This window comes from Amblyomma maculatum, chromosome 5 (assembly GCF_055883805.1).
Source record: "Amblyomma maculatum isolate TAMU_Amacu chromosome 5, ASM5588380v1, whole genome shotgun sequence".
NCBI lineage: Eukaryota > Metazoa > Arthropoda > Arachnida > Ixodida > Ixodidae > Amblyomma > Amblyomma maculatum.
Window position 1 is genome coordinate 137,803,897 of NC_139348.1, and position 22,120 is coordinate 137,826,016.

The following is a 22,120-nucleotide window of genomic DNA, read 5'->3' on the forward strand; positions in this document are numbered from 1 at the left end:
TATACACCCAGCAATCTTCTGTAAAGGTGAAGTGTTTTCTGTGTGCAAGGGGTTAATTGTCTTATTTACAGATTGAAAAGCCGTGCATGTGTTTCAATAATACTAACAGATACTTCATTAGGCTGACGCATTCAAATTCGGCTTTTTCTTCAGCATCGAAGATATGTCATCTTCGTGGGCTAAGGATGGCGAGCTAATGAGCAGTGTGCCATTGAATCAGCTTCATCAAACTATCCTTCACAATTTCGGTCCTTTCTTCACCCATTGCAGGTGTTTGAGGCAGTGCCCCCAAAGCTTGAGATCCTGGAGGCGGCGAAGGACCTATCGACTGGAGCGGCTTTTGCGTACTCCGCGATGCCGACCGCGGTGGCGACTCCGCCGGCCCCCTCTGTGGTGTCCTACCTATACGACCCGTCTGCAGTGGTGCAGCAGTTGACGCATGTGGCTGGCACCACATCCGTGATGGCTGCCCTTGCCTCCTCGGGGAAGGTCTCTCAGGTGCGCCCTTATTTCCCCTCCTCGGTTGCACGGTGCTCTCAGAGGCTTGTACAGTGGCCTCACCTGCTATGTGGCCCATTTACTTCTTATATTTACTTCTCAGAGGTTCCCCTGGTTGTTTTACTATTAAATGCTGCTCTTGCAACATTTCTGTCTGCGTATGAAAAGATTTGTTCCTGGCGTAAACCACAGATGGACTTTGAACTTGCAGGGGACATCTCCACTGGTGACGACTAGCAGCCCTTCCCTACTACCCCAGCCCTTGGTCGAGCAAGGCGTGCAAGCGTGTGACACTGACAACACGACCGAGGAGAGCGACGACGAAACCATGCGTCCCACGCTTGTCATGCCTGGTGCCAGGCCAGCACCGGCAGTGACGTCAGTTACAACGGCAATACAGGTATGGAAACTCTGCACCGATTGAGCTGCATCGGAGGCATCGCTGCGGACATAACCGTTTGCAGATGGCATCCCCATAGACCAGTCACCTGACTTGTATGATGCTTCTGATTTGGCCTTATCCTCGCGTCATCACTCGTAACCTTTTTTGACACCTCTGATTGGTTCTCAGAACCATGATGTCGTCACTTATGCCTCTGACCACTTCTCAGAATTTGTGACATCATCACTGAGGGTATATAAGATATCATTGACAGCTCCAACAGAGTGATGTCCATGTGCCGTGTGATGTCAGTGCACGTTAAAGAACCCCAGGTCGTCGAAATTTCCGGAGCCGTCCACTACAGCATCTCTCATAGCCTTAGCTGCTTTGGGACGTTAAATCCCACAAACCAAACCATGTCGCATGGCATGATATGGCATGATCAAGGGACCATATTGTGTGATGTGCCATATGTAATTGGTCATGACAAATCGCTCATTTCATGCGACGTGGCTGCCATGTGACCAGCCACTGCGTCACGTGATATGCGCTTGTGGTTACACAGGTTGTGCAACCACATGGAACATTTCTTTTTAAACAGCTGATGCTGCAAAAAACGGAAAGAAACTGCTCATTGGTCACGCAACCCATGACTGTAGTCATACACCTTAAAAGCTGGCACCGAGACTTGCTTATCATTAGGAGACTCTCCTTTATGTTGTCTCTCCTTTACGTTGATGTTAAGCTCTTGAACTAGGCTGGTTCTAACTTGATGAATTACCGTTTCTCGTTTCAGGTGGACATGGACTGTCCTACAACTTCGGATGACAATGAGCCGGATGAGCCAATGCCTGTTGCGGTGCAGACGACCGACTCGGCTAACCAGACAGATGACCTGCCCCAGCAAGCCATGGTGCAGCCGCCGGCAGAAGCAGAGGAGCCACAAGTGGAGCACAGCGTCCGCACGCCGCTTTTCACACCTCCACAGGCAAAGGCTCTCGAGACGTCCGACAGCGAGATAGACGACTCCATTCCGGTGCTTCTGACGCAGACCTCTGGCGTCCAGGAGTTCATTGACCACCATGGACTTGACCTGTTGGTCGACAGCATTGAAGAGTTCGCAGCGAATCAGGAGGCTGCCGCGGCAGAGAACATGCCCCGGCTCGAGAAGTCCGAAACCTGCCAGGAGCCATCTGCGGCAGACGTTGCGGTAGTACCGGAGAAAGGCAGTCCTCCTGCGTTGACTGCGGAGTCGCCTTCCTCTCGACCCGAAGAGTGGTTTGCACGCCGGAGCTTCAGCCCGGGGCCGTCATCTAAAAATGCACCGCAGAGTCCTCCGTCTCCACCTCTGCTTGAAGCCAATCTTGACTCCCCCAATAGCTCTAAGATCTCGTTGTTTGATTCGCTGAGAATCATGACCGACTCGACGGACTCGTTTGAAGACAGAGATGGGGCAGGAGAAAGGATGGCTCTTCCACGGTCACCCTTCGAGCAGTCAAAGACGACCCATGGTGTTTCGGAAAGTTCGTTCACACCAGTGAATAACCTCAGCGCAAAGACATCGGAAAGCAGCATTGCGGTGGTAAGGCCATCGACATCACCGCACAAAGCTAATTTCATGAAGGATCTCTCGAGCGAGCACGTGAACTTCGGATTTAGGGATTCACAACCTGTACAGAGCAGTGCCTCTCCGTACGGCGGATTTGCCAGAAGTTCAAGGGATTCTTGCGAGACGAAACCTTCATTTCACTGGCACGACGTCTCCAAAGAGCCCCCACAGATGGCAGCACCGAACGGCACGAACTCGCCCGCGAGTTTGGCACCCAGTGCAAACCCACCCACAAACTTCAGGGAGACATTTGACGGATCGTGCACAGATGGCTTAGGTCTCCTGTGCGCACTTGCGGAGCAGAGGTTTCTGGAGGAAACGCGGAAGTCTTCAGAGGTCGCAGAAACACCAGCGGAAGAGCAGAAGCCGATGCCAAGCCCGGCTTCCCCTTCAAAGAAGAAAACTCTTCATGCTGAAGAAAGTCTGCCGAGCGAAGCGGGAGTGAAGCCACCTTCACCGGCTATCATGGACCCAGTGGAGCTTGAAATGCGCATCCAGCTGGCGGAGTTGCAACGCAAATATCGAGAGAAACAGCGAGAACTGGCGAAACTGCAGCCTCGGAAGGAAAAGGAGTAAGTTTTTTTTTTTATGAAAGGAAACTAGTAGGGGTATGCGGATATTCTAAATTTCGAATGCGAATCAAATATGTTTGTTATTCGGTTCATATTCGTATTCGAAAAACTGATATTCGGTATTGTCGATATTGAAAATATCTTCTAAATTACCGAACAAAAACTTTCGAACTGGCCGCAGTTTCACGGTAATTTGGACTCTTCTTCTCCTTCCACTTGAAGGTTGAATTAAAAAGAATCTACTGTATTCAGAAGCAGTATAACAGCTCCACTCGGTTTCGTGCAGGTTCTTCGTGTACAAAACAAGAAAAGGAAAGCAGTATATGCAGTCTGCTATAAAATTTATTCTAGTTTAATTTTACTTGCAAATACCGTATAAATTATGAAATAAACAGGACAAACAGTGTTTGCTATTTTCTTATTTGTAATTTTCTCATTGACCAGATGTTCGATATTCGAAAGCATTTTTTTCCCATATTCTTATTCGAAACATTTCAATATTTGCACATCTCTGATAAGTTTGCAGCGAATGCTAATGGGCTCTGTAGAGATACACATCAAAAGTTCAATAGTTGGACTCTGATGGGATTCAGCTTGGCATCTGTATCTTCATGTACAACGACACAATTTTTGTTGTCTAGGCCTTAGTGATTGTAGCTGTTTCACACTTCACTCGTAATGGAACAGCTTGGACCCCTCATATATCTCCTTGTAAGGGAATTTGAGGAAACAAACTGAAGCATGCTTAACAAAAATTAACAAAAGATTGCTCTGAGTAAATGAGGTGCTTGCTCATATAGCACGAGGCAAAAGCTTCACTGACAGTCTAGCACATTTAGAGTGTTATAGGTAAGAAACTGGGAGAGGGCATAGATATAATCTGGTGAGCTTGCAAGTGATAAGTGAAACTTAACACAGGCGCTCACTTCTTCTCCTTGTCAGATGTGATTTGGACAAGAGTTCAGCGTTGAAGAAGGCGACTTCAGCACCACATCAGAAGAAACGTCGCCACTCTTCCACGGTGACACAGCCACCATTGTCACCGTTTGATGCGTTGAAACAGAGTGTCACCACTAAAGAGGCCATTGCCGAGAAGAAGGCTGACATGGGGCTAGGTTCGGACAAAGAACCGATGAAATCGCCGCATCGTGAAATGACGGTCAAGAAGGCTCCCGAGAAGGCCGCTCCATCAGAAGGTGAGAGCTTATGTTGACAGTGGATCTCGTTCACTGTGCTTGTTTGTCAACAACAGTGCTGAGTTCATTGCTTTGAGAAGAAGAGTTAACAAAACTTGCGGCGCTGAGACAGAGAGCCGGGGACATAGTGGAGTGCAATCGACAATCTCTTACGCAGAAAAGAGTGCCACACAAACTTTTGTCAGCTTTGGAACAAGCTGGATATGCTTTACAGCCTAAAAGAGCCATGTTACAAACTCTTTCTGCACCTTAGGCTAATTCTATAATGATAATTCTTGCCACGTCATGTCTGATGTTTAGTCGTATATGGAGACACTTAAACATAAGTGGGGTGAGGCTTTGAAATTTTTGTCAAAGGTTCTCGGTTCTTTCTTCTCGCTCCTCCCCATACCGCATGCCTGCGAGTTGCTGGTCAACCTCTCTTGCACTCGGTAATAGTTTATCTAGTATTTTTTTTTTCTTGCCAATAATTGAGGTCTGTGGAAAATTTTGTTTGGTTATGCTATTTGGTTCCTGAGAAAAAGGTACATAAGCCTTCAGAAATCCTGTTTCAAGGAGAATGCAGATAAAGACTTTTATAACTTCCACCTTTCCGCATGGTAGCATCGCAAAAAAGACAAGGAAAGCATTTTTCGATACCACGAATACACTGAAGTCTACTGTAATTTCTTGCGTGCCGCATTTGGTGTCTCCCTAGCACCCTTCCTCGTCATCACCCGGAATTGGTTGCACTTGGCCGTAGCTGGCGTTTCTGCCACACTGTTCTAGCACCATTGACCATTCCTGGTCACGTGTAGTTCCACCACTGACGACTGTACTGGTTAGCATACTTTTGTGCCACATTTTTCCGTGCGCTTTTTCACTTTCGGGCGATGCCAGATAGATGAGATCGAAAAGGGTTAAATACGCCATGCTGTTTACAGGTTCGGAAGCCTGCTGTGAAAAATTTGTTTGCTAGCCCAGCAGACATGTTTTTTTTTTGCATGCTCTCATTGCCCGAGTTTTGAGCACGCTTATAACAAACATGGAGCATTGTAGAGGATCCAGGGTAGAACAAGAGAAGGACGATGTCTGCACAGTATTGCCGCGAACTGTTCAAATCATTATTTGTTCTTTTCCAACAGCCACCGGCATGCAGCCTTATCACTGATTGTAGCCTGCAGATGGATTTTTACTCTTTTTTCTTTTTTTTTGTTCGGATTGTCGTCGCGAGACACAGCTTTATCATTTTTGCTGTCGCGCAAGATGCGCCGAGATGTACCTCGAAGGACTCAAGCCACTTGCGTCTGCTTCTACAATGTGTTCCAGGTTAGGCTAGTAACCATTTGGCTCGGCTTGCGAACTAAGGCTACCCCTCAAGCTCGAATGTCGATGGGTTTATGCATCGCATGAACTTTTGCACACACACACACAAAAAGAAAGCAAAAATGGGACTATTTTTGACGTCTATATACGTGCATGACAGATTGCAGCCTTGACTGGCTTTTCCAGAGTCTGTTGGAATTTGAGAAAATGGTGCTTCGTGTGGAATGCCAGCGCCAGTTGTCATTAATGCATGAATGGTTTGTCTAATTTCAAGCTGCTGCAGTCAAAGACAAGGAGGCCAAAAGACCCCAGCCGAGTGTCCCAGTCTTGACGATCAAGATCGGCTCGGAGCCATACCAGACTGTGGCCGAGCCAGAAAACAAAGCAAGGACAGCAGGTGCGATGCATTACTCGTGTATTTCAGACATTTCCCCTGAGGCAGAGTCAGCATGACGAAGTCATTGTAGTTAATTGTAGTTGCAGCCCGAATACTGTAGACGTGTCAACTGCGTTTACATTTCTTTCTGTGTTTTCAAATCATATTTTGTGAGAAGCAAAGGAGAATTTGTGGGGTTTTTTTTTTAGACGGATTTTTTTGTTCTTAACTCTGCATCTGACATTGCTTTCTTCGTTTTTTTCTATAGAACCAAAAACGGCTAGCGTAACCTGCTCGTCATCAAAACAGCGGCGGAAATCTTGTCCGGAGCCAAGCAAGCCATCATATGGTATACACTGGCCATTATTATTCATTGTAGCTGAAAGTGGAGTAGCAGAATAAATGTGCGAACTGTGTTCAGGAAATTGGCCTTCCATACATGTATGTGCTGGTAATCTGCTGCATAGAGTGTCGGTTGATTTTTTAAAGCTAACCTGTCTAGATTAATGGGAATTTTTCTGTTCTGAGAGCAAAGGGCATAGCCATCTCACTATTTCAGGTGGAACATAATTTATTCACACCTCTCAATTGAGTTCGTCTCCTTGCCATTGCAGCTGTGTGTTCCTCGAAGCACCCAAACGTGACAAAGGCCAAGGAGAAGCCAGAGAAGTCGGCAAAATCGACAACGGAACCGCAGCAGCAAACGAAGAAGTCAACACACAGAGCAAATGCAAAAAGCAAGGTGAGTTGTAGGAGCGTTCCAAGTTTGGCCATATTTGGTTTTGGTTGTTCTGTGCACTCCTTCAGCGTGGCCCATTTACACCTCTTCAGAGTAGTCCACTTCTGTCCGAGTAATTCAGTACTCCTCCTCAGAGTAGTCTCTTTCTGTGAGAGTAATCCATTACACCCTTGCTGAGCAGTACGTTTCTGCTAGAGTAGTATAGCACGCCGCTTCGGAGTTAGGGGTGCGGTCTTCTGTCAAAGACGAGCATAAAAATGTTGGCATTTCTGGTAAATCTCACCGCCTGGTCACAGTAACTAGGGCAGAACTTGCGGTTTAAGCAAAAATTTATACTTCAAATTGGTCCAGAAAGTGCGCTCTGATAGGATGGTAGTGCCGTGCTGTGTCATTTTGTTGCGACCAATGTGGTAGCCACCTGGAGCATCCGAAGTGGATATACTACATTTTATGACTATGCCACCACGTCAGACAGATTTATTTGTGTTGATATCAGGCAGCCTACTTTTCTCTTTTTCAATAAATTACAGCTACTTTTATTCTTTAATCTTGCTTGACTCGCTTTTAAAATGCTTTCAAAAATGAGTGCACACAACTAACTACAGATGCTGCTATGTTTGTAGTGACGCTGCCATTGGCAGTGCCGCTACAGGCAAGAACAGTTGTTGATATCTGTGGTAGACATAACCAGTTTTCTGTAGTTTCTTTCTTCATTTTACGTTATTTTAAACACCCTTAATACTGCCACTGCATGCCACCTAGGTGCTGGTGACATGAGAGTTGCGTTTGATGCAAAAAGAAAATTATAGCAGTAGACTCTCCCTTTAAACAACTGTGGGTGTTCAAAGTTTCCGGAGCTCTCCTCCATGGTGTCCCTCAAAGCTCGAGTTTTCTTCGGGATATTAAACCCTATAATACCAAACCATTAGTTTGTTTCTGCTAGATCAGCACACACAGTCTAATTGAAATGTTTGGGAGGAAAATTTTTACAATTCTTGAAGTCATCGTGCTGATGTGTGGCCATTTCCTTTTCCTTCGCTCTTGAACCAGGACTCCAGTTCTGGATCAAAACCGGAGGACGACATCTGGTGCGTGCGGCGCAGTGAGCGCATCTTCCTGTTGGATGCTGGCGTTGTCAAGTCTTCAACCCTGTCTAGCACACCGGAACGCCAAGACACTAGCAGTAACAGCACATCACAGCGCTCCAAGCCCGAAAAGGTTCGTTTCCTGCCACTTGGGTTGACGTGCGAGACACTGGAACCCACAGGTTGCGGATTTTTTATGTACCTGTTGTAGGCGATTTTGATTCCTTGATGAAGCATAGATTAAATTCAGGGTGCTTTTTTGCTCCATTTGCAAAGTGTTTATTAATAATTAAACTAATAGTTGGGGTTACATGAGTTCGTACGGTTCGGAGTCCACCTTTCTTCTTCCCTTCTTCGTCTTTCTCCCCACGGCTGCTGCATCTACTTCGCTAGGGTGGCCAGACAACTCTTCTTTCCCCGCAGCTCGTGCTTGCTGTGCATTGTGCGGTGGTGGTTCACTAACACTATGTCGTATTAACTCAAGCTCTACCTGATTAGGTAAATACACAAGTAACTGAGAGACCGGCAATGTAATGTTGTCACTGCTCGGGTAAAGAGCTTTGGCGTTTCATTGATGACACGCTGCATTTGTTTTTTTAACGATGAAACACTCTGCGTATGCGACATCTGAACTTTAATCTTGTTTTTTTGTCTTATTTTGAGACTCCTTCTTAGGCAGTTCCTTTTTATGCTCATTCCGACTTTAGTTTTGTGTGCTTCTTGACACTAAGAGCATTCAGTATAACTCTGCACCAGTTTCCAGTTGAAGCAACCCTTCCTTTGAGCTTTGCCAGTGCCAGCGTCAATTAGCATTCCCTACTTGTTACGATTGCCACGCTCTTTTAGACAAAGATGGATGCAAAGGTACCACGCAGCAGACCGCTTCATCACTATCTGTCAGGTTTCTTGCAGAGGTGCAGTCGCACCTTAGTAGTTTTTGTTTTTTTACTCTTGTGTAACACACCTTTTTTGTTGTTGCTGCAACACCATGCTTGCTTCGCTGAAAATAATGACATGCTGTCGTCTGTGGTTCCAACAAAACAAGGAAGCTAAATTTCACAATGCCAAAAACAGTGGTAGTATTATCTGCTAGGAAGGGAGCTGGTGCTTCTGAAAGGGACCTGGGAAATGGAAGATGGTGTGTACTTCACCACCAGTCCTTCTTGCTGGGATTGAGGCAGGAGACGGGGGCTGTGAAGTTCTGTTTTCTTGGCACGGGCCTACCATAGATGCTGGTGTGCTCAAGTTTTTGGCAGAGCGTGCGTATACAGCTGTCGTATACCTTGAGTATACTGCTCGGCTATAATGCCTTTACCAGTGACATTCTCCACTTTTTGTTCTATGATGCATGGGCGTTCTTGCTCTTCTTATTCTACGCTGCATGGGCATTTTGTGCACCTACATTCCTTGGTTGTTAAGTGTTTCGATCTGCACTCCACTCATTTCCGTCTGTACAGTGCCGTCAGCTGGCATGGTCTAAATTGTGATATGTACTTTCTGTCCCTCTGTTTCACACCCTCTCCCCTTTTCTTTTTTTTTCCTCTGTGAATTTGTTAGTCTTCTCCGTATACTTTCAAGCTTCTTCTCTCGCTAAACCAAGCCCATTGGCAAGCAAAGGCCACCTTTGTGTTAAGCTCGAGCGCACTCTATACATCGCTTAGATGTATCGTAATTGACCCATTCTAGCTCGCACCCGCACGGAAATAGTGTAGAAATAAACATAAAGCTAGCTTGCAAAAAAGGAACTAAAAGAGCAGAGCGAACTGGTCGGGCATGAAGCCTCTAGCAAAATGACAACAGTGACTAGTGTTTGCACTATGCTGTTCGGCATGTGCGATGAAAGTATGTGTCAGTAAAAGGAAGCAACATTGCACATGCGCATATGCAAGAGAAGTGTAAGGTGGAGCTATATAATGATGCCCTCAGTCCTATCCTGCTTGCTCCAACTGCTCCTTCTTATCTCCTACTCTCCCCACACTCTTTCCCTGTGCGAACATATGTGCCAACTTTGCAGATCTGGAGGTTAGGGCGATGCACAAAGCTTAACAGCCACCTTGTGATGGCGTTTATGCTAGGCCTGTTCCTGGCATGGTTTTGGTTTTGTGTCTGACTGCAACCAGATGCTAACTCTTGCACATTTCTTATGAAAGAAATGGCATTGTTTTGGTAGCTGTTGTGCTTGTCATACTCGTCTCTAGAATTCGTGCAACAGTCTCTGTGTATGTCCTGCAAGGTACAGTAAAATCTCGGTGATACGAATCTGGTTGATACAAATTCGCGAAATTCCATGGCCGGAGTGCATTTGTACAATGTGCAAAATTTCGGTTGTTCCAAACACTCTCCCGCGCCACAACGGTTAATACAAACGCACGAACTGCGACCACAAACTTGAGCACTACGAATTGCCCGCACATCCTTGATTCAGCGATCGCCAGCCGTACTGTACGCATCTCGAGCAGCTTGCAGCGATGCGAGGCCCTTGCGTCACTGATGTTACAATCGCCTGTTGTGCTTACACACTGCGAGAAGTCTTAGCGGCATGAGGCCCACAAACCACTGACGTTGCAACTGCAGTATTTCGCGGCAGCGTACGGCAGGTGGCATGAACCACACGTTGTTGGCTCCATGATCGTTGGTTAGACTATGCACACCGCGAACAGTTTGTGGCGCCGCGCGGCCCATACGTTGCTATCTCCTGTCGTACTGTACGTGCCGCGAGAAGTACGTGGAAACGGGCGGACCAGACATTGCTTGCATCGCGATCGTCCATTGTGCTTTCCATGTCGCAAATGGTTTGCAGCCGCGCACGGCCCACAAATCGCCAGCGTCGCAACCGCCTGTCCTCGCTGTGCACTGTGAGTAGTAGCCAGGGGTGCACGCAGAAGGTGCCATGGCTTGCACATTGTAGACTTTGCAATCGCTAGTTGCGCTGTACACATCGCGGGCAGCTGCAGCGCCGCGAAATCGTCGCTTCACCATCTACTGTTGTGCTGTACATGCCGCGAGTGGCGAGCTGTGATCGCGCGACTTCAATAAACCTTCTCAGTCGTAAACAGCTCCATGTGACTCCCTTTCCCATGCTTGTGCATACTTATTTTTGCTCGTTTTGATGATACAAATGTTCGGAGAATACGAATTCTTTTCGCGACCTCATGAAATTTGTATTGCCGAGGTTCTACTGTACTGCCTCTGGTAGCGTGCGTATGTGTGCGTGCGTGCAATCTGCATTTCTCACTAGATGTGGCACCCTCCACGGAGGGTTGCAAAAATTTGTCTGCTACCCAAGAAATTGGTTGAAAAGAAATGCATGTGGATGCATGTTGGAAAAAAAAATGCAGACCTGCTTCCACCAGCTACCAAAAAGGTGCACGTGAAGTGGCAGGTGCCACCTTTCACTCGCACCTGTCACAGGCATGAACTACACATGCATGCTTCGGACATAGCAGTTTGTTTTCAACCAATGATGCTTGGGAGAGGACAGAGGGGGAGGAGCGCCACGTGCGTGAAAGTGGCAAAAATTGGAATTAGAGCTCGACAGACAATGGAGGGGTGTGCTGAGATGCATGTGGTGCCCTTTTCCCAGGCCACCGCTGCCATGCCAGTGGCCCCTCTTCCACTCAAACCACCACCCCAGCCACAGCACCCCCCCACCAAGAGCCCCGTCAACACTGTGGTCACCCCCACTTCTCCCGTGGAGTGCCCTGAAACACCACTGCCGGTGCAGGGAACCGACCCCGCTCCTAGTGACCCCGCTTCCTCCTCCGCCACCTCTCCCGTCTGCCCCTCCTACTCTGCCTCTGCTGCGGTTAGCGCATTCTCAGCTTGTGTTGTCCCGCACGTGTAACTATCGTGCATTTCTTTTTTGAGTACTTGTTCATGATGAGCCTCAAGCAACCCTCTACTAGGTTTGCAGTCTAGTCTGATCCTTCTTGGGTAACCCCAGTGGCTTTCAAAATGCAAAGGAAAGCGCATACAGTTGCACGACCCCCCCCCCCCCCTCACAAAATACGAGTATTAATGACTGGCTGTGTGAAGTAGCAGCATATCGATTTAGGTGTTTGGGGAACCTGAAACACTCCCTGAGGAACCCTAGCCAAGGTTTTGAGAACCCAGAGTGACGACCCTTGCCGCAAAAAAGGGCTGTTACACAAAGCAGATGTAGAGGGAACAGGTAGAAATAGGTGCCTGATTGGGTATTCAGCACAATGGTGGCGATACACAACTAGCTGTCAATGCCACTGTTACCCGTGACAGTAATGACATGACAGTGGGTTTGTTTGAAATGTCCACAGTGTGTGGGTAGGGAACCAGATTTGTCCCATTGTTGCTTACAAAGAGCAACAGCTTCGCTGACCGCTTTCTGGTGGTTCATGTTAGTCTGGAGCGTGCTAGTGGTGGGATCACAAAGAGACCTCTAAGAGCTCAGTTCCTTGGCTTGACAAAATGGCTCATGATCTTGCGCATTGTTTTGCTCAGCTATTTGTTAATGGCTGTTGTTTGTTTGTTTGTTTGTTTTTCTCTCTAGGAATCGCTGAAAGTCGGCTGAAGGAGTGCATTGCATATGGTCGTTATAAATACGGGAGTGCAGTCTTCCGAGTGCTATTTTTGAGTTGGCGCAAGTGAAAGTTTCCATGTTCCGAATGGGCGTATGTAGCGCCATTAAGGCTTTTTTGTACAGAAGAAAGAAGGCACCGAATACCCTGTGGAACTGGGTAGAGTTACATGTTTCTTGTTGCTCATTGGACCCCTGTGATGTGTTTGCGTAACGACGATTGCTGTATTTAATTTCCCTCATTTCTCCTGGTTCTCCTTATCTTTGTTTTAGCTATATCATAACTGGAAGTTGATGGCATTCTTGTGTATGTGAAAACTTAGCTGTGAAACACTGCTGCGTTGGATGGTCAGTGACCTGATGTAAGTGCTCAATATTCTCCAGCGTCGAGTGGCTCGACGGGGACTTGTGTCGGTGCTTCGGAAGTGCACCCGAGCAGTGGGACCGACGCCGAATGACACCGATTCGGACGACCAGGGCAGCGACTCGACTGAAAATGTGCCCCTCAGCCGGCTGTCAGCAGCAGCTCGGAACTGCTCGGGTGAGCACCCCTCCCCCCTCTCTCTCTCCTTCTCACTTATTTTGTTTTATAGAAGTTGTGGAACACCATCTTGAGGCAAGCTTTAAACCTATTTGTCCCTCAGGAACTAAGTGGCCATGATTATCACGTTGAGCAGCAGTAATTGCAGCTTTACGGCAAAGTATAGCAGGAAATAGGGAGGTGTAAACTTCTTGCATTCTTTTCATAATGTGTGGCTAGATGCAGTTGAACCAACTTACCCAGCACTTGCACTTTCCAGCATTTTTCATTTTTTCTTTGAGCGAGGGTCAGATATCGCAGGTTTAGATTTGCATTGAAGAACGTCTTGTCTGTACTGTTGCAAAGCAGGATAGCTGATGGCTTCTTGCAGTAGACAGGCAAAAACTTGGCCCCCGTGATAGCTGGCGAAAATTGTTCGTTGGTCGACAGAAGCTTGGTCGACTGTTGCTCACATAGTTTCATTCTCGTTTTAATACATGTGTGATTTTGAAGAGATATTTTTTTTCTGGAAGAAGGGTGCGTTTTATAGGAGCTAATACAGTGTAAAGGAGCATTTGCACTGCTCGCGCAACATCTGTTGTCGAGGTAGTGGTGTACATCAGATCATGAGCGTTACAGTGGCCATCACACAATGGCCACATCAAGCAAAGGATATGATATGGCAACAAGCACTTTGCTACCCGCGCTTAGTTCCTGCTTCCTTAAGTTTTGCCCGATTACTCACCTATTAACATACAATCGTAAGGCACGACTTTATTTGCAAGATCACATGGCATGTACATATTAATTCCACTTGTTCGCAGCTCGTGCAAGCGTGCCTTTTATCTCCCATCCTGAAGGATGTCTGACCTGTAACCTAAAGATCGTTGGTTTGAATTGCGCTTATAACCTGCAATTTATTTAAGTAAGAGCAGCTACTTTACATATTTCAATCGCTTGAGACATTTGCTGGCCTCTAATTCGTATTACATGTCGTGATGTCACATTTAACTTGAACACTGTGGTTTAAAATAATTCCCACGCGAGGTCATATGTCTTTGACGTCAAGGCCCTATCTGCCAATCAGAATTCTTTGGTGACGATACCACCAATGTCAGCTCTTCTGTGGTGCAAGCACGTCCCGCATTTAAAACTTGCAACTCTCTTGAAGTAAACTAAGGTATACCTTAGTTGCGGCCTCCTGGCACTGTGATGACGCACAGTGTGTTTTCCTTTGCTCTGCTTTCAGATCAACCTCAGCAGTGCTACCTTTTACCCACGGACCTCCACGATCTGATGCGCGTGGTGATGCTGGAAGATGGCCTCTTCTACACTGGCTACATCAACGAGATCCAGGCGCCAGATGTGTAAGTGCTCTGAAACCTGCCAAACTGACTGTGGTGTCTAATTCGCATGGTAAACAGCTCGAGAGCTGCCACCGCCGGTTGTCTGAGTGCTCGGTTGCTGTCTTTTTGCAGCTATGGCATCACGCTTGACGGCGAGAGGGGCAACCGGCCACACATCTTCTCTCGGGAGGAAATTCTCAAGGAAGCGGTAAGCTGGTACCATTTGTGTGTGTGTGCGCGTGCCCTTTTGTTTCTCTATACCTTTCCCCATGTTCATGAAGTATGGCTTTGTGAAATGGGTCACCCACGCAATGTTAATTACAATAACAGGGTAATTAAAGAGGAAATTAGGGGTTCGTTATGACACACGAAGGAAAGAAGCCAACAGTCGGCGAGGCCAAGAAAAGCGATAGTGAATTTTGAAAATTTTTACTAACGACCTTAATTACTATCGTAATCAATTTAGGCCAAAATATAAACAAATTGAAATTAGAAGGAAAAAGCAACGCTTCTATGTTGGGCAGATTGCACCTATCAGAGCATTGTCTTTTTTTCTACTTCCGGTTTAATTATCCTTCATCCTAAATTGATTACAGTACTAATAACAGGCACTGGTATATGAGATTTGAGGAAGAGAGCCGTAATGGTCAGCTCTTGTTTTGGTCCTGTGGTGCTGGCACTTGGGCCAATATAAATCCCTAATCTCAAATTGCATGTTTAGGCTGGATCCAGGTCCAGAAGTTTGCCAACAGTAGGGCTTCACAGCAGGTAGCTGGCATGGTTTCATCGCTGAAGTTAGTTGTAAACGCTCAGGAGCAAATAGCTTCTGCAGATGCATCAAAATGCACGAGCTGGCATAAACGGATTTCAAATTTTCTGCGAAATGCGTTCTAGCACTGATATCTTCTGTGAACTTGTGTAAGTGTACATAGGACAAAGTTCTTCGTGTTAAGTAGTGCTTTTTAAAGGTTGCACCGTTATTTACTACTGCCTAATTAAAGTGGAATCGCTTCTTTAGCTAGTTTGGCAGAACATGTAACCCAACAAGACTGAGAATTATGCAGAGGCATCCCGTAATTATTTTTGTTTCTTTGGCACCTAATAAAAACTTGTTTCATGGTTACGACTGCTGTTGGTTCTCGCTAGAGCTAAAGCAGACAAGATGCAATTGTTTATTTATGTGCATGAATTAAGGCATTATGTGGACAGAGCAACTAATACTGTAATATATTCTTTATTTGGCAATTGCGACAAGATGGATTAGATCCCGGTTAAGAACTGATTACTCATTAGCATACATGTGAATGCAGCAACAATGACATCTAGATAGTTCCGGGAATTTCTGCTGTCGCATAACTTCTAACGTAAACTTCACTGCATAATTCAAAATGGTGGCCTGCATCTGCTTGGTTAATTGGAAGATTGATTAATTGTTTTGCCCCGCCGCGGTAGCTCAGTGGCTAGGGTTCTTGACTACTGAACCTGAGGACGCGGGATCGGTCTGCCCAGTTAATTAAAAAACTTTTACAGTCCTAGTGCTCCATATGGCTACAAGGTAAAGCTACACAGCCGTTTTTCAAACTTCTTGGTCGGAAAATAATTATTCATCACTCTTTTAATCCCTTTTTTACTGCCTGCAAAAGTGTTACGTTTATAGACTGGCAAAATGTGAATGAGTTCCTGAACTGTAAATCATGTCCCTTTGTCCTAAAGGTACGGGAGGTGAAGCCACGTTCTTTGAAGGAACTTCCCGAGGGACGCCGTGTTTGTGCCTACTGGAGTCAGCAGTACCGCTGCCTCTACCCTGGTCTGGTCGCCAAAGGTATGTATTCTGCACTCTCTTACAAGAGGGAATTTTTACGGCAAAAAAGTCGTTATAATTAACATTAAGCAACACTCGACTGAGCGGTCGTCTATGCGCTTGGCCGATGCTGCTGAAGCCCAAGTGTCTTGCTCTTCTCCCTATGGTAAAAAAAAGAGCAGTTTGCTTGGAGTATGGTAGAATCGATAGTGCCTTGCACAGTGATTGTACCTTAACCTTAACCTTTACCTTAACCTGAACCTGCTTCTGGGAAAGAGAGCAATGGTTAGCCTTGATCGCCTAGTAAAGAGCAGAGACATTAGTCTGCCAACCAAGATCCGTATAACCCGTGCTATGGTCTTTCCAGTTGTGATGTATGGATGCGAGAGTTGGACTGTGAAAAAGGCTGACCGCCGAAGAATTGACGCGTTTGAATTGTGGTGCTGGCGAAGACTCTTAAGAGTTCCTTGGACTGCCAGAAGATCAAATCAGTCGATATTGTCGACCATAAACCCTGACTGCTCATTGGAGGGTCAAATTCTAAAGTTAAAGCTCAGCTACTTTGGTCATCTGATGAGAAGAGAGGAGTCGCTGGAGAAAGATTTGATGTTGGGAAAGGTTGAGGGTCGCCGGAGAAGGGGTAGGCAGCGAACGCGATGGTTAGATGGCATTCTCGAGGCATTGCAGATGAAGCTATGTGATGTTAAGAAGGTAGTGAGAGACCGGAAAGCGTAGCGTGACATGGTCCATAGGGTCACGAAGCGTCGGACACGACTGAACGCCTGAACTGAACTGAACTGAACCTGGAATATTGAAAGGCTCTGCAACAGTACGATCGAAAGGGAAAAAAAGGTCGGATGACATTCGTGCTTGCTTCATGGCCATAAGCACTTGTCAGAGCATGGCAGGAACTCTTGTGGTCTGAGTAGTAAGAGTAGATTGTCAAAATGTGCTAAAAGCTAGATTACGAATTTGAAGAGAACATCTTAAAAACTGCAGGGCAGTGACGAGAGTAGATTTGGTTGCAGCGTTCTGAGCGTAAGGTACTGGAGAAGAGTGTTGCCGGTGAAAGGACCTGTTTTTGTCGCAGTTTTTCACGTGGTTGGCAGTGTCATATAAGTTTGCCGCAAAGTTTTTATACCAGGCTCGTGAGAATAGGGCTACACTTGATTCAATAACATGCATTACTTTCTCATCATTGTCATTCACCATTATAACCTTTTCCCACATGCATGCTTTACATGCATGGACTGAGCTCAGAAAAAAACTTTCCCAAAGTGTGGTTCTTAAATGTTCCTTGTTTCCTGACACATAGCAGGGGGAACACTTCTTTAAATTTTTTAAGTTTCTTGGAGAGTATTGATTACTGTGTTTCTGTGTATTATTAATGCTCGTTTTGTTGCATTTGCTGTCACCTTTATAATATTTCTTATTCAAGGAACCTTAATTTGTGCCAGTAGCTGCCAAACGTTCATATGTAACTGGCAATATCATTTTCTTCTGTTGCATGCAGCGTATATTTAGCGGAGCACTTCAGCTTGTGGACCTTTTTTTTTACTCACCCTGTCCTTGCAGCCACCAGTCCGAATCCGTCTCCAAGCAGTCAGCTTGTTTACGTCGAATTTGATGATGGCGACTCCGGAAAGATTCCCATAGAAGATGTTCGACTGCTCCCACAGGACTTTCATCCAATTGGTGAGATCAGCTACTTTTGCCTAGCACATTTCTGGACATGTAGGTTTGGGTGTCATCGTTTAGATTTGCACTCTGCTCTCATTTGTCCACTCATGCGTAGCTAACTGCAATCATCATGTGGATTGCAGCATATGCCTTTCTTGCTTTGCCGTAGTGGCCTAGCGGTTAGGGCGCTCGTCTGGTGAATCTGAAGACATGCATTGAATCACAGTCACGACTGTTACTTTTCTCTGGTGATGAGAAACAGGGCAGCCATGTGCTGTGTGCATTAAAGAACCCTGGGTAGTCTTTCTAGAGCCCTTCACTACTGCATTCTCGTTAGCCTGATTTCCATTGGGATGGTTAAACCTTACGAGTAATTTTTCCCCCAATATTTTATGGGAATATCATCATTAGTAGCGAGCAGAGGCTCTATGTGGTTAGATAACGGAGCTCGGGCAGGTAAATGCTGACGAGCATTTACCTGCCCTTTACCTAAGCATTTACCTAAGACATTGTTCTTAAAACTGAAACGACATTGATTTCTGGCTAGCCCCCGTTTAGTATAGCTTCAGCATCATCCTACCGGCTCAGAGGCGGTATTGGAAGTAAATGCTGCAAATATTGTGGCGGGACAGCAGTTTTGACTGCACGTGATTGTCAGATAAGCATGACTCTAAACATGAGCACTCCTTTTCACTCTGTGGCTGTTGTTGGGGTAGCGTGGTGATCCCCTGCATATCCCGTTTCGTCCTTCCAGTCGGCGACCCGCACCCATCTCTCGTGCTGAACAAGAAGCGTAGCAGAAATGCTGAGAGTGGCCAGGATACTGCAAAGGACGCCGCTGCATCAGACCAGCAGCAGTCGCGGAAAGTCAGGAAGAGAAAGAAGTCGAAGGTCAAGAAAACAAGTGAGTTTCGCTTTGGGTGATGCACGTTGCACATGCATTTACGAATGTGCGGAAGCAATGTGACTGCGCTCGTTAAACTGTTTTCCCTCGACGAGATGTTGAGGAGAGCTTCGAGATTCATGCAGTTATTGTCCTCCGTAAACCTTGATTCTCTGGCTCTCTGGGTTTGACTGTATAGCTCCTCCCTTTACTTGTTTGGGCTCAAGAATTCGATGGGGACATTCACGTTTTGCACACTTCCCGCAGAAACTCAAGGGGCAGCATCGAGCGACGAGTCCGACTCCGATGGCGGCGATGTCTTCGACGCGGCTAACGGAGAGTGCGCTTCAAAGAAGCGTCGGCGGGAGCACAAACACCGGCGGCACCACAAACACCACCACTGTCACCACAAACACAAGCACCACAAGCGACACCGAGAGCACCCTCCAGAGGCCTCTGCCGGAAAAGCAGAAGGCAAAGTGGCGCGACGGGACAGCGCGGCGACCAACGCGTCTAGTTGTTCCTCAGAGCCCTCCTGTGCGGGATCTCCCTTACATGGCGGGGGGGCCTCGGGAAGCAGGTCTGGACTAAAGGTTCGGATTCGGACTTCCTCCACGGAAGTGCAGCAGGCGAATGTCGATAGCAGTGACGACGCGTCGGAGGACAGCAGTTCATCCGACGAAGGCGAGAACACGGTGAGCCAACGGTTTTTCTCATCCAGAGCGTCGTTCCCTTTATGGAGCTCACTGTTGCAGAGAAAGAATGGAGGAATGAGTGGATAGGAATGGGCTCGGGTGATTCAGAGTGCAGACGCTATGTGTCCGGATTGCAGCGAGTAAGGCTCTTCCAAAACCAATATATGCTCAGCTGGGGCAGTGACGGTATCGGTGCTAAAAGGTCATTCTGGATAGATTTTCGGAAAAAAAATTGTCCATTTGAACATTTTTTTTTTAAGATGATTGCACGGGTAGTGCTAGCGGTTCACAGGAAGTGTTGCGAAATATCACGGAGCGTCGGCTCATATTCGTGTAAGGCAACGGACATTGCTTGTGCAAATGCCTGCATCTTTGAGCATTGCTCATTCTATCGTCGTTGTGTTCTGCCATTCTCACATTGTAAGATATTGTGATTACTGCTAGTTTAGCGCTGTTGTTATGGAACTGCCAAATCATGCAGTCTTCCACTGCCATGCCTCCACTTGCGCAGGAATAATGTTGTTTTAATAATAAGCCGCATTCATGCGGAGCAGTTTGGCGTGAAGCTTAGCCAACATTGCTGTCATGTCATTTAGGTACTGTTAGTGAAAGTAACATTGTACAGTTTGTCTCATTGCCCACCTATAATAAGAGCTTCTGTCTCTCCCGGGTTTATTCATCTATAAACTTAAAAATAACCCAACCTTCATGTAAAGTTATACCTTGTATATGGAATACATGTTTTTGTGAAAAGTGACGCTCTGGTGAACAGTAAGTTATTACAAGCATTGCAATATGAGCCAACATTGAATATGCGCATACGTGTTGTTGTTTTTTCTTTTACTCCCGTTATAGCCCAGGACAAAGTGATTAGTCGAAGCTTATAAAGTGTTAAAATAAATGAAATTCAGTGCATTGTAGACATAAATTTTTTTATGCTTTTGTGTATGTGTGTGAGTGGGACAGTTTAAACCCAGCTACACCGAGATTCACGGGAGGCACAAACAGTTTCATTTGCGGCAACTTCTTTGCCGTGTGCCGTGAAATCAGCCCAGACCAGTGATACACTGGACCAAACAGTGTATAAAAGCATTTCTAGAATCACTCTGATTTGTTGATTGCGCCATTTCAGCATCTGCGCTGTGACACATTCTTTGCACTATGTTAACAGCTGCATCGTGACTTCCTCGTGTGCTTTATTGAAGCTTCTGCTAGCTTGGGCTTCACAGTTAAGACCGACTCATCCTTTGAACATTGCCCCACATTGTAGAAAACATTGTGCTATCACTGCTTGCAGCGGCCGCATCTCTTATTGGCCTGTCACCGATACACGGGATCGCACCTAGTGCAGATAGCAGAGAACACACATCAGTGGAACATGTACCACACCCACCAGACGAAGGTCCAAAATAGGAAGGCGGTGATAGCAAGAAGAGATAAGGCAGTGCAGGCAGCGTGCCTGTGGGTAAAGATGCTTCTCTGGTGTTTGCTTTCACAATTAGGCTTTGAGAGACCACTCCCAAAGGCGGCAATATAGTACACTGTTGGTCTTGGCAACGAACAAGCCCCTGAAGCATTTCGCGTTGAGTCCTCCTTTGTTTGTGGTCTTGGCATAGCTGCTCTATGCATTCCACAGACCTTGTTCCTCCCTCCTTGTGCACTGGTGGCAACAGGAAGGCTTTGTTGAGAAGAGCACCTTGCACGGTAACAAATGCTGAATTTTATGTGGCAAAGAACAGGGAGCTTTGTGAAATGACTAGCCATGGGAAATATTTTTTGTGATTTTTTTTTTTTTTTTTTTTTCCAAATTGTACTGAACTCAGTGTGGATGGGTTGGGCAATTTTCTGGCCTAATTGCGTCTTATATTTTGGAACAAATTCCCAAGTTCTCTGGAGAAGTGTTTGTCGTGGAGGAAATATTTTGCACTGCATTTTGTATGTGGTATTTATTTATAGCATTTATGTTTATGTAAAGTGAGACTCGGAAGCCTGCTTTATGGTACCAGATACACATTGTGCCGGTCAAGGCCCCAACAAATGCTCGGAGCCGGGAAGATGTTGATTGTTTTCAGATGTTTTCAGTTGTGGGCATGATTGTGTATTTATTGTTTTCTTCACACTTCCAGGCTCCCAAGAGAAGTCCTGCCAAACGAAAAGGGCGCCTCCCCTCGGTGGAGAAAAGCAAAATCGCGGGTGAGTGCACAAAGTTGCCAGAGCATCCAGGTGCAAGCTGTAAAAAAGGCTACACATAGTTATTACTTCTAGGGGCCATGAAATAATAAATGGCCATATTTTAATTGTGAAAATTTGTAGAGGTGCTCTTAATGAGTAGTTGAGTGACATTTAAATGCTCTGTTTACAATTGATCTTTTAAAACTTGCTGCTTACAACTGATTAAGGTGACACCTTGCAGCGCACACTTAGCTCCTCTTCCTCGGTGTCAAGCGGGTGATTAGGCTGCCTCAGTGAGCAAGCTTACCCTTTGGATGTGCTTAAGCGACTTGAGTGGAATGGGCTTGACAAGACATAGTCCTAACTTGTTTTCTTTATCCTTTCCTTGTGCGTCAGTACCAGTGAAGGTAGCTTTAAAGTTTTTTTGCGGTGTGCTGACAAATGATAGTATACTGATTGCTCATGTGCTTTTCCTAGCCTCTGTAAATGTTTCGTGGTCCCTTTAAGTAACGTCGTCTCTTGCAAGTACTATTGACTGCAAAAGTTTACAGGATGTGAGTGCACAGAAAATTTATCTTGCCGCAGTCACATGATCGAGCTGCCTGAAATGTACCAAGGTATGACGCGACACACATGTTCTGCCTGCTGGTCCACACCACAGAGTCCCGTCAACTTCCGGATTTCAGGCTCGAACAGGACTGTAAATTAA

At 46.2% G+C, this 22,120-nt stretch overlaps 1 protein-coding gene across 4 annotated transcripts in view; it reads left to right on the forward strand.

Moving 5' to 3' along the window:
• Window positions 1-22,120, forward strand: part of wge (BAH domain and coiled-coil containing protein winged eye) — a 170,347-nt gene that overhangs the window by 139,911 nt on the left and 8,316 nt on the right. For 2 of the 4 annotated variants that reach the window (XM_084604474.1, XM_084604475.1), the window contains 17 exons: window positions 271-498; window positions 710-898; window positions 1,677-3,061; window positions 4,004-4,257; window positions 5,837-5,959; window positions 6,207-6,287; window positions 6,553-6,680; window positions 7,728-7,895; window positions 11,346-11,567; window positions 12,699-12,855; window positions 14,084-14,201; window positions 14,313-14,388; window positions 15,894-16,002; window positions 17,557-17,676; window positions 18,416-18,565; window positions 18,812-19,239; window positions 21,366-21,432. In XM_084604474.1, coding sequence (XP_084460600.1) covers window positions 271-498; window positions 710-898; window positions 1,677-3,061; window positions 4,004-4,257; window positions 5,837-5,959; window positions 6,207-6,287; window positions 6,553-6,680; window positions 7,728-7,895; window positions 11,346-11,567; window positions 12,699-12,855; window positions 14,084-14,201; window positions 14,313-14,388; window positions 15,894-16,002; window positions 17,557-17,676; window positions 18,416-18,565; window positions 18,812-19,239; window positions 21,366-21,432 — 4,003 coding nt within the window. The remainder of the gene's footprint in view (window positions 1-270; window positions 499-709; window positions 899-1,676; window positions 3,062-4,003; window positions 4,258-5,836; window positions 5,960-6,206; window positions 6,288-6,552; window positions 6,681-7,727; window positions 7,896-11,345; window positions 11,568-12,698; window positions 12,856-14,083; window positions 14,202-14,312; window positions 14,389-15,893; window positions 16,003-17,556; window positions 17,677-18,415; window positions 18,566-18,811; window positions 19,240-21,365; window positions 21,433-22,120) is intronic. The other 2 variants (XM_084604476.1, XM_084604477.1) reach the window with 1 other exon arrangement.